Source organism: Ixodes scapularis, unplaced genomic scaffold, assembly GCF_016920785.2.
Source record: "Ixodes scapularis isolate PalLabHiFi unplaced genomic scaffold, ASM1692078v2 PGA_scaffold5__190_contigs__length_132052651, whole genome shotgun sequence".
NCBI lineage: Eukaryota > Metazoa > Arthropoda > Arachnida > Ixodida > Ixodidae > Ixodes > Ixodes scapularis.
This window is the reverse complement of record NW_024609880.1, coordinates 106,891,889-106,904,439: the sequence shown is the minus strand read 5'-3', so window position 1 is coordinate 106,904,439 and position 12,551 is coordinate 106,891,889. Positions and strand designations below refer to the sequence as shown.

Genomic DNA, 12,551 nt, shown 5'->3' with positions numbered 1-12,551 from the left:
GCAGCACCGCCCATGGCCAGCGCCAGTGAAGCACTTACTATTGCGGAAAATGGGAGACGTATCTAGAAAGTATCGTAGCAGCAAATATTCTCGGAAGAGGTATGATTTGGGGTCAGAGCAACAGCTAACGATCATGGCACGTCGCAGGAGTCAAAGCTTGGCAAAGGCAGCCATTGTGATGTCGGTGCCGATAAAACTTTCGTTGATTCTTGCTTGAATTCGTATGAAGCGTTCCGATTAATGTTTCTTATGCTCAAAAACGAAAAAAGAAGTTCATTTTATTTTGTTTCTAATGTTTATAAGGAATGAAAAGTGCACATAATTCATTTGCATGACTTTTTAAAAAAAGGTAATGTGACATCAGTTTTGGTTTTGTTTCGGTTTCAACTGTGTCCCTTGACACGCATCTCAACTAGGGTTGTTAGGCCTATGTACCGTGTAACGCCATACAACTTAGTGTAGCTCAATGACAGTTCGAAGATGCCATCGATCGTTGGCTTAATGACTGTTGAGTGCGCTAGTGTAACTAGGGTATGAGATTGCTGTGTTTGTTCTTTTAGTTTAAGTAGTTCCTCAGTTTTGGGTTTATAAAAAAAAAAAATAAAAATAAAACTTGAGTACGGGGGGGACTAATTTTAACGACGGTTCGATTTGCGCCTCTTTCGTCGCCTTATTTTCGTACCAACCAAACATTGGCTGACGTCATTTCGTCGGGCAAGTGCTTGGATCAGTTGATGGCACATGGTGAGAATCCCTGTGGCGCGAGACGGTGAGCCCCCGGGGTTTGTCTGTCCCCCGGCGCACAGTCTGCCTACTCGAAGCCGGACACATTCTACCTGTTCAACCACGTGGACCTGACGGTGTCGTACCACAAGAGCGACAAGGAGTCGTGGGGAAGCTCCTTCATCGAGGAAGGGGGGCGCATCATCTCCGTCAAGGTGCAGCCCAAGAGGTGGGTGCATGGGACGACGTCTGGGGCGGGCGTCCTTTTCCCCCGACTACAGTGCCTGGAACGCGTCTTCAACCGGTGTGTTTACCGCATCCAAAAAAGTGGTCCCTCGATTCCCGCCCGACGACGTCCTAGAAGCGTCGCGGCAGCGATGTGGCTTTGGCGAACGTTTGGTCTGCGGAAGGTTTGGCAGTCAAGAGGTGGGATGCCGCAATGACGGCCACGCTCGCATTCGCTCGTGCTTTTTGACGGGACTTCCGGCACTAACCGTTAGGAACGCGGTGTCTGGCGACATGACACACCGGCTTCCGCGACGTCATTTGTTGCCACTTGGGGACCACTTTTGATGTGGGGACGGGACGCCAAAAGCACCAGTTGAAGACGCGCTTCGAGCACTATACTTTCAACCAGATGAAGTGACTCCGGACGATGGTGGAGATACGACCGAATCGAGAAACCGGAGAGCTCGTGCTCCTTGAGTCTCCGCCGTCGAATGGGGTGCGACCCAACTTGCCCGGAGTCGTCGGCTTCGGAATCAGTTTTACGATCAAAATATCTTTGCTAGGACGTCGTATTTCGGTACCTTGCATAGCTGTGTTGGTACTGCTGTATAGCTCTGCTGATCTTTACCGCTTATTTAAATTTTCAAAAATGTCGAGGTCTACTGCCTTAGATTACTAAAAAAAAATTTAACACTCTTCAAAATTAATTAACAATAGATTTGTTAACATCTAGACTTTCTCATTTTTTATGTACGTCTTGGTTTGATTAACTTAATTTATTTTAAAGTAATCCATGCTTTGCTTTCTATTTGTTTGTTCCTGTTTAGTATGTTGAAATATATGTATGTATATGTGACTGGGATTATTTCAAATTGTCACCAGTAGATCTGTTTCTGAGTCCATTTTCATGGGAGTATAAAACAAAAATCATTGACCGTCACATTTTTTATGACACTGTCTCGCGTGCCCTCGCTCGTGACAGTATACGAACAAACAAGCATCCAATCAATAAGAATGTTGTATAGCAGAAAATGACATGCCCGCACTTTTATCTTTCTTTTCACGGTAAATCATCCACATTCCACGTCATACAAGCATATGTGGCAGGAAATTAGATCAGGGTGGGACAATCTGCGCATTTTCGATGTGCGAAGTATGTCTGGAAAGGGCGTTTTCTGTCTTGCCGGAAGCTACCTTCACAGGCAACGGAGCTATAGTCGCCATCAAGAATTGCACGGCACTGCTTACCATTGTCACCTTTTTTCACTCCCTGATTCGTTCTTGGGTTTCAACGCCGTAACCTCGTTGGCCACGGAGCAGTAACGAGATGCTCGGAACACGTCGCACCCCGCGCTTTCTAAGCGGTCGGTGGCTATAGCGAGAGCGTTCCGTGCCCGTACGCAGCCTAAAGCACAAGGCCGGCCCCAACATGTGCGACACCGGAGAGCCCCTGACACTGGGAGTGAAGGATGAAGATGACATCAACATCACCTACACCTACAGCGTCTCCTTCGTGGTGAGCATGCTCGCTAGCGAGCGCCCATAGGCCGGTTCACACGTTCGCGTTTGTGTACGAGTGAGCACATTGCAATCGTTTGCGGCTGCTTGCGACAAGAGAAGACGCTGGCGCCATTTGCCGAGTAGCCTTGGAACATTTACGATCTGCATATATTTCCTAACTTTTTTATGACTCCTTTTTTTTACCGTGGGCTCAAAATAGTTTTGGCAATGTTATGAGCGACCACTTTTGTAGATTGCGCATAGATTTGGTCTGGCAAGTGTCACAAAACCTTGGGTCTAGTCGTAAGCAGATCGTGTGTCAGTGTATTTTCTTGTAAGCACAAACAAGCTTTTGTGGCGTGGTCGGTCACAGTCAAATGCATATGCGTAAACCAGCCTCGTATCGAATGCAACGTGACGGCTGTTGGTACCTTGGAGATGGGCTTTACCATGCGGTAGCATTCCGTTGTAGAATCGGCAGGGTAGTCAGAAGCAAAGCTGTAACGTAGCTAATTAAAAGTATTGAAGCTGCTGTGATTGAGTGATAGGGCTCAGTTTGAGTAACCATGTACTTACTCTAAGTGGCAATGAAATTTTAGTAACAGTAGCTAGTAACTCGGTTACATTTTTTGGGAAACTTGTAGTTTGCGTCGGTCACAGTTACTCGAAATTGCGCCAACAAGAAACTTGTTCATACAGGTCTAGTCTCAATGTCAGCACTGGAGGCATTTTTAATTGTAACATAGTGTAAAATACCAAGCGTCCGCCCGTTCTATAATAAGTGCTTGCCCCTCAATTTTGTAACATTCGGAAAATACGCAAAGGACATACCTTCACATATTGTTGACCTAAAAAGCGCCCATCCCCCAGTTTTACATGATTATCTCAAGATTTTGAGGTGGCACTTGCTCGGCATTTTATTGTAGTTACATTTCAGCTCAAGTAGCTGACTTGATTACTTTTGCAGCTTTGCTTAAAGGGAAGCTGAAACGGTCTTTAAAAAAGAGGAATTGATGCTTTTTCTTTTGACATAGTTTTTCCTGGAGTATCCAAACATCACCATCATTTGTTCTCAAAATAACACTAAACTTGAAAAAAATAGAAAAATATGCAGCCACTCGTCGCCGCCGAACATCATTGGTTGGTCGAGCTGTGATGTCATAAAATGAGCAGGCATGATTCTAACATTTCTAATTGCATCTGTTGCTCAAATATCAACTAAAAATCCTGAGCTCGTTTCGTCTCCGCCTCACGTTAGCTCCTCGGATTCGCTATGGTGCCTGCATCTTCTGTAGGAAGATGTTCGGAACTGCTGGACTAGCAACCATTTACTGAAGATAAACCTCTTCTTCCATACCCATTCGTTCGGAGATATGAAACTAATGGGTGTGGAAAAAGATCTTCAGTAAATGGTTGCTAGTCCAGCAGTGTGTTTGTCCTCTTTTCTCTCTCTCTCACTTGTTGTATCTTCCTACGTTCAATTGGCACCTTTCGGAAGCATGAATCGCCAACTAGCTCAGTGTCGATGATCACAACACTGGTGCTGCGAGTCGAGGAGCACACACGAGAAACCTTTTGTGACACCATATTTTCCCTTTTCCTTTTACTGCCCTCTCCTGCTGCCGCGGAGTGGTGTGGTTTTAATGCAACTTCAAAGGCATCTTCTACATGGTGCGGGCATAAAAAAAGTCTACTTTTTGTGATATTTGTGATGCTTGGAGTGCTTGGAGTTGGATTAAAACAAATTATGTGTTTTAAATCAAAATCAAAACCACTTCAGCTTCCTTTTAAAAGCACTGTGTGTCCCCATGCATCGTTTTGCTGGCGCCCGTTTCTCAGTCGGGGGAGTATTCATTGGACATCCTACTTGAGTATGTTGTTTGCAGCGTATGCTCAGAATGGGCTCACACTTATCGTCTGCTAAGAAGGGCATTGTTGATGGTGTGAAATGCACGTTGCAAAAGTGCTACCCTCCCCACTCTTTTCTGGTGGCACCACTGCACCAGTGGTCACGGACTCAGCAATGGCCGCCAGTGAATACCCTCTGTGGAAAAAGGCTGTTACTATATTTATAAAAAAATCTAGGGATTGCTGAGAAGGGAAATGCATCCTTCTTTACGTTGTCTCACAACATGGCATTATTTAAACAGTACCATTTGTCTATAAGTAGACTATCATTAATTCAAACTTCAGGAAGCTATGGATTTTGTTTAAATTATCAGAAGTTTGAATTATCAGAAATTTATCTAAATATGATGCAAAATAAGATTATGACTTGCTATATGGATGGCTACAGATGAAAAGCAGATATTTGTTGATTTCCTCTACACAGGCCTACTAACATAACCAGGTAGGCTGCACATGAAACATTGGTAAAATGTGTCGGATAACTTTGGTCATCCCTCAAAAATGCCTATCGTGGACTGTTTAGACAGCACATGACACCTCAAAACAAAATTAAGTTGGTTCAGCCAGAAAAAAAAGTTTGTCTATCGTGGACTACTGTAAAATCCTGAGTGATGCCCCACTCCTGAAAGATAGCCCATCCCCATTTTTGGCTTGATTTGCTATATTTTTTTAAACACCGAAAGCTAGCCCACTGGTAGTAATAGTAGTGTTGGGATCAATAATGGCCTCGGCGTATATGCGGCTAGTTTGCTATGGCGGGATATAAGTGAACGTTGCCGACTGGGAAATACAGTCATCTTTGCTTTGTTGCCCCTCGCCGCCATAACAAGCTTGGAAAAGACACAACCTAAAAATAGCTAATTTGTTTCAACTTTTTTTTTTTATTGTACATTGAAAGTTAGCCCACTCCATATTTTCACGTGATTTGCTCTTGATGTTAGGTGGGCTATCTCGGGATATTATGCTAGCAGTCCTGCTGAGCGCGTTTCTTACGGAGCACTGCAGAGAAGCAACACCCGCAGAAGCAAGCTCGGCACGTGTTGTTTCTCTGCAATGCATCGGTGCTCAGAAAGAAGCTCGCTCAACGGGGCCGCTAGAACAAAAAGTATGAATTACACGAAAACGCCGTTCAAATAAGGCAGCTTATAAATACATTAAAAATATAATGGGACAACCAAACTTTAATTAGTAGTATGAAATATCCAAGTTTGAATTATCACGAGCCTACTGTACGTTGTGAGGACTTGTGTCAAATTAGGACCACGAGACATCGGGAAATCTGTGCGTCGTACGAAGCGTGGCAACCAATTTAAGGAGTAGCTTGCTACGTGGCATACGAAATGCAAATGTGCCAGTGATGCACGCTCGTATCACAATATTACATAACAGTCAAATGCTGCTGTGTGAATAGGGCTTTAAGTCTTGGGAGAGCTTTGGTGACATGTTTTGGCCTTGGCTTTACAGAGGAATGATCATATCAGGTGGTCGTCTCGCTGGGACTACATCCTCGAATCCATGCCCCAGACAAACATCCAGTGGTTCAGGTGTGTTTCAGAAGATACTCAACTGTGCTTCATTGTTTATCCAGCTGATAGGTTTTCATCATGGGTATCAAGCATTCTCCCGGGGGGTTGCATTCAGACATCTTGTTTAAGCATTGTTGTTGTTAAAGCATTATTGTTGTTTGAAGACACCATAACCAGTCAGGTCAGAAAAATCTGCTGAGCACTGACTGTGCTTTAGCTGGTTCTACAGGGTAAGCTAGGGCGTATACTAGTTACTGTTTTACTTAGTAATCTCTTGAAGCTGGAAAGCTTAGGAGTGTAGCACAATTTTTAAACTAGAAAGAGACTTTGTGTCTGATAGTCCTGAACAGTTGCCAGTTGGTCGGAGTTGCTTCAGAGTTGCTTAGCACCGGTGCAGACAGCTTCACTGTCACTTGGCCAAGATGATAGTTTGCACCAAGCTGTCTCTTGGCACCAATTAGGAAAACACGAACAGTCACTGAGTGACAGTTGCACTCTGTGCAAGCTTGCCATTTAGCTTGTGCCTTGTGCAAACTGGGAACTTTGCCGGTTGCCAGGTTGGAAGCAAAAAAAAAAACGTACTATCTGCTGAGTGCTTCTGCATTTAACCCTTCCATGGAGTTTGAGATGCTTGCTTCCCAAGATAGGTTCAATTTATCTTGTTTTTGCATGTATGAAGATGAATACCTATATTTTCCTACCTACAATGAGGTAGATGCAGGCTTTCCTTTTGTGTTTTAATCTTTTCTAAAACAATGTTTGTAACTGATGAGACTCAATAACAATCCTCATGTATATGCCCTCAGCATGGACTTCTATTGTGCACTGAATGGAGTGGTGTCCTCTCTCGTGCAGCATCATGAACAGTCTCATCATTGTGCTGTTCCTGACCGGGATGGTTGCCATGATCCTGCTGAGGACACTGCACAAGGACATAGCCCGCTACAACCAGATGGACTCTGGGGTGAGGATTGGCAACACTGGGACCCATTTTATTGGCTGGCAAAGGTCTGACATGTCCGCTTTGTCAGGAAACACTCATTTTAATGCCATGGACTAAATAATTTCCGTACCCCTTAGGTATGTTGGTAGCGCACTGCATCAAAATAAATGCTCAGTAATCAATTTTCTAGACACATAATGGAGAAGTAGTTTGTTAAAGGCTATTTCTTGAGGAATTTGTTTGTAAAAAATACTTTGCCGTCATTATTGCTATTGCGTGCCGTTTTTAGAGCCTAAAGACCAAATTCCTATTTTCAACTTTTCCCTCACTTCCTCCTCTCCCTCCCTCTACCCTCTTCACCATTGCCTAATTCCTCCTCTGCCTCCCTCTACCCTTTTCTTTGTTGCCTGTTTCCCCCTCCCCCCTTCTTTTCCTCGTCCCCTACCCCTGAGCCCTGCTCCTGCTCAAGCTAAGCCCACGGCAGCTATGCCATATAGCTCCAACTAGAAGAAAAAAAAGGGATTACGATACAAAAGAGCAACCCGAACATGATTGACTAGCAGCCTGGAGTCCGTCAGTTACAATGCCATTGGCGTCAGTGCAGGTTTTTATTCAGCGTGCTGTGCACTGGTATTTCTTTACATGTTTCCCTTGAACTTTTTTTTTTCTTTGGGGGGGGGGGGGGGGTCCATGTTGTTAAAAATGGGCGCGCCAAGTAGCGGCCTCGGAATCAAGGAGTCTCCGACTCCTTCCACTGGACGGTCAAAAGTCACTTCTGGTGCACGTAACTCTGGGGCTTTGGAGTGAAGCTCCGAAGCACCGAGTCCGGAGACTGGTGACGATTTCCGGCGAGAAAATCCAAAAAGCTCTGACTTTAGTCACTCCGTTCGGAAGCAAGAGAGGTGCTACTGAACGCGCCCAATGATTGGAAGCCGTGCTTTGTTTCTTAGTGCTTCATTTCTTTTTATCGAGGAGATATCCACGGCAATGGAAAATATCGCCTGTGCATGCGCAGCCCCACGCAGACACTGGTTCAAAAGTTGTGAATATGAAAACACACGATTGCGTGTTCGAGCAAAATAAGCCACGGCCTCCCGAGAAGGGAAGTTAGATCTTACTTCCTAGGTGCAGTGGCCTCTGAATGACTGTGTTTTCCCACCGTATTCTTTGTACACACTGTGGCGTATCTGCAGCTTATCACTCGCCTTGAAGTTTGTACAAAGAAGCTTCTTCACTCTTCCTTCCTTGTGCCCTCAAATTTTCATACCAGTGCATTTTGATCCAGGCTTCCGACAGGGGGCAGCAGTTTTTTTAAAAAGACGTCAATTCACGTTGAATAAAAATTGCGCTGATCAAGGAAGCACCCAGCGAGGATGTACCACGCAGTGCGAGAAACAAACTTGGTTCTCATTTTCTGGTCCTGGAAGGTTCCTTCGCTAATCCTCCAACACACAGATTGTGACTTGTCCATTGTGGGGGCACCCCTTTTGCTGGCTTATCTCCATGAACGTGCTCACACAATGAACCAACCCTCCATCCAAACGGCGCGTGCTGACTCATGCCCAACTTTTTTAGTCCCCTCTTTATATCCTTCCCTTCCCTCGCTCGAAGACGTGAAGGAGGAAAGCCTTGCAGAATATCAGGTTTGGTAGTCCGCCTTTGAGGCTGCCAACCTTTCTAAAGCAAATTTTTTTCTTTTTTTTTTGTTGTTACTGTACCAGTAGTAGGGATGCTGCAAACCACCCTAGGTTCAACTTCGAAAGATTTCAATATTTTCGAACCGAACTGATGTTCGAATTCAAAAGGTTTCGATATTTTCGACCGTACGAGATTCAAATTAAAAAAATTCGCAACTTTCAAAAATTGTGGAGTTTCGAATTCGAAAAGTTCGAAGCTTTCACAGTTTCTAAAAGTTTGGTTTTGATTATTTTGAATATTTTTTTACTTGAGGCTCGAGAAATTCGAAGATTTCGAACTTTCCTAACCTAAAATTCAAGAGATTCGAATTTTTCGAATTTTTTTGGATCTGAAATTTGGAAAATCCGAACGTTTCGAATTTTTATAGACATGAAGATCGATAAATTCAAAGATTTCGAATTTCTTTCTACATAAAGTTTAAAAAGTTTGAAGGTTTCGATTCTCTTTTAGCGCTAAATTCGAAAAATAAACTTAGGTTTCGAATTTCCTTAAAGTCCAAGTGCGCAAAGTTCGAAGTCTGGTTTTCATGTTTTGCCACAGTTTCAGTTTCAAATAACGTTTTCACGCCTCACTGATTTTCACAAAATCAGGTTTAGAAATGTTTGGGTGTGATATTCAGATTGCGCGAAGTTGGTCAGGCAATTAAATGAAACGACGAGTGTCCCGGATTTGCTGAATTATTCGCCAGTGCAGAGTGACGTGTGCAGGACAGTAATTGTGGCCGCCAGTCCGGGGGGGCGGGTCTTTAACGTGCATCACGCAGTAGTGATCACACGAACGCACTGTTTAACGATACTCATCCAGTTCGAAACGGCCAGGGGCAGGCAGGTGGTTGAGGGTCACTTGAGGCTCTCGTCGCGTTGGTCGGCCATCGCGCACACGAGGCAGCTCTGCCAACTCCACAATCCCCCAAAGATATGCTACGGCCCTCTGGTACTTTGACTAAACGAGATTTTAGCACGTCGACATCTCCAAGTGGCATAGCTCATAACTATGGTGCTCTTGGCCCTGCACGACACGACGACATCAAGGGCGCTCCGGATCTCCCGGTATGCATCACGCTCTTCAACGGCCGATTTCGAAGTGATCACCAAACTCCTGGCATTAGAATGAAAAATATAGCCATCCGCTCAAAATACAAGCATGCAATTATCATTTACAGGTTTAGCTGATCCCATTTGGGCTTGTTTCTTGATGTTTTCTGTATATTTTAAATTTCGACTGGGTATCCTTTTAAAGTGTGGGGCACTTCATTCTCCGATTATCTTGTGGGTGCCGTTATTTGGGGAATGGGGCATCGATACAATCGGTGTGCTTACCTAATGGCCGTAGGTATACTACCAATGTGTGTGGCATGAGACACTTACGTGGATAGCGCGTGTGGCGCAGGATGATGCCCAGGAGGAGTTTGGCTGGAAGCTGGTTCACGGGGACGTGTTCCGGACTCCGAGGAAGGGCATGCTGCTGTCCGTCTTCCTCGGCAGTGGCACCCAGATCTTCTTCATGACCTTCATCACCCTGCGTGAGTCGCGGCTCTGGAGGCTTTCTCGCACGGCCTCGAAAGTCCCTTCATCTAACATCTCTGCAGTCCGTTCGTCAGCGACGTGCACGACCTAAAACCTCGCCGTAGTCGGCCTTCCACGATTGGCCAGAAGCTCGCTACGTCGTCTTTAGTGGACTTTATTCCCCTTTCGTCGATGGAGATAAGAGCAATGTGAGAAAGTCAGCTTTGACGGTGTGAACTTATTGTTTGCGGCTGAGGATAAGTAGCCGGGAGCACAACCCGTCACGTCACATCGAGCAAGTCCCTGTCGTGACGTCGAGGATGGACCCGTAGATGGCACCATCGAAACGTCCTGGTGCTAGTACCTCTTGAACGGGAGCTGTAGTGTAAGTTAGGACGATCTCAAATCGGTGTTCAGCGCGCTGATCGGGAAATTTGTCACTCGTGAAAGCAAAACGATTGGCACTTGAGCTGATAAGTGCAGTTGAGTTAGGATCTAATGAAATTGTAATGTCGTGCATGACTATACTGGTGACAAGGTCAGGCAATCTGCATTTACTGCATTTATGTTTTTGTCTGTTGGTGTTTGTAATGTTTCCACCTCATGATGATGCCCTTTGCAGTGTTTGCCTGCCTTGGATTCCTGTCACCAGCAAACAGGGGAGCCCTCATGACCTGTGCGATGGTGAGAGGACCTTTCCACGGTTGTTCTTGTATTAGGAAGAGGAACTATAACTCCCCTGCTGACTTCCATTCAACAAGTCTTCTTGAATTTGATGCTTTATTATGAAATTTATTTTCTTTCTTTTTATAGTGAATGTCCTAAAATATGTTGTGAAAGCTTGTGGATGCAATAGTTCTCTGAATGAGCCCCATTGTTTCGGACGGAATTCCAGTGTCCAGAATGTTATTAGGCTGAGAGATGAGTACAGTGCTAGTATGTGAGGTAGGCTATGGTTATAGTATTGGGTGAGAGGTGTTCTGGATCTATTTTTATCACACGGTGGACATCATTGCATGAACTAGGTATGTTATTCGTGAGATTGGATCGCCTTTCAGCATTTCACTTGTACCCAGAACCTTCTGAAGTCCCTACAATTTATTATTTGCAAACGCTCAGTGTTCAAAAACATCCTGAGCCTTGGTGTGTTAGCTTGGCTAAGCTGTTTTGCTGTGTGGATGGATATTCCATTGAAATTTGGGTAGAGCAGTCCAGAGGGACTTATCTCTGGTGAATCATACCTAAACTTAAATTTTTCAAGATTGAGCAGAGCCACCTTTATTGAGGTTTAGTGAGAGTCTGGACAACTTGTTTTTGCCTATCCCGCAGGTGCTGTTCGTGTGCCTTGGAACTCCGGCTGGCTACGTCTCTGCCCGGATCTACAAAGGTTGGTTTAGTGACCTCTCGTCCCCCTGTCTTTTTGAGTCTGACTTTTGCCGGACTTTGAGTATGTACTGACTCATCTTCCTATTTTTCAGCATTTGGGGGGGAGAAGTGGAAGTCTAACGTGCTTCTGACTGCCCTGGTCTGCCCTGGGTAAGCCATTTTAAAGATAATTTGCCTTTCCATGGACTAGGCTGGTAGTTACATCTCCTATGAGGCTTTGGTAGTCCACAGATTCACATAACTAGCCAAGGAGTCAACGGATAGTTGGACTCTTCGTATTGTCTCACAGTGTACTCCAACAAAGTAAAAATGTAAAAATTTTGTTTTTACTGTAATGTCTCATGTAAACTGCCTGGTGCCAATGTGGTTTTTATGCTCTATCACAAGTTCTGTGCAGTGCAGTGGGAGGCATGAGCACATATCTTTTGAAGGTTTGAGCAGGCACACAGATGAAGCATTTCTCAAACTTTTACGTGTAGTCATGTGTGAATAGGGGATCTTGAGTTCGAAGTGAGTAGTGGTTTTGGGCCAAATATTTTGGAATCGACTATCAAACAGTTTCTCCAAGCCTTTCACTGCTGCTACACCATGCTTAAACGAAAACCCAGCAAAATTCGTGAATGTTGTTCCCAAGCTTCCACTTGTCCGTTTATAAGTTCATTTTAATCTAACTATTTATGAACGGATCTCAAAAAGTCCTTAGCCTTCAGACGGCAAGTAAACAATGGATTTGACATAAGATTAAACCTGTAGAGATGTCCAGCTATACCTAATTGAGTGCATTTACAAATCTTGCTATATGCAAATATTTTTTCTTCAATCCCGAATTTGAAAATAAGAAAGAATCACGAATGACAAACGCAGGTTGTTGGGGCATCTCTGCCTAACATACTTTTGCATAACGGCCGCAGCTGACTTTTGATAATTTTACTCCAAATGTAGGTATTCTTCCTTCGATTCCGAATGTTCTTCCCGTTTTTTATTAAATACACCAGGCGCATCTGTGCACTATACCACCTTGAAAGTGTGCTGTTCTCTCAAGCGCACTATTGCAATATTCATACTTTTCTATGTGTTGATCATGGCAGGTTACCGTATTTACTTGAATCTAATGTGCCCTCAATTGTAACGTGC

At 44.4% G+C, this 12,551-nt stretch overlaps 1 protein-coding gene across 1 annotated transcript in view; it reads left to right on the top strand.

Annotated features, from left to right (window-relative positions):
* LOC8038103 (transmembrane 9 superfamily member 2) overlaps window positions 1-12,551 on the top strand; it is a 47,960-nt gene that overhangs the window by 16,747 nt on the left and 18,662 nt on the right. Inside the window, exons 6-13 of the mRNA XM_029966963.3 lie at window positions 807-952; window positions 2,356-2,467; window positions 5,824-5,903; window positions 6,741-6,849; window positions 9,916-10,048; window positions 10,654-10,715; window positions 11,361-11,418; window positions 11,510-11,567. Coding sequence (XP_029822823.2) covers window positions 807-952; window positions 2,356-2,467; window positions 5,824-5,903; window positions 6,741-6,849; window positions 9,916-10,048; window positions 10,654-10,715; window positions 11,361-11,418; window positions 11,510-11,567 — 758 coding nt within the window. The remainder of the gene's footprint in view (window positions 1-806; window positions 953-2,355; window positions 2,468-5,823; window positions 5,904-6,740; window positions 6,850-9,915; window positions 10,049-10,653; window positions 10,716-11,360; window positions 11,419-11,509; window positions 11,568-12,551) is intronic.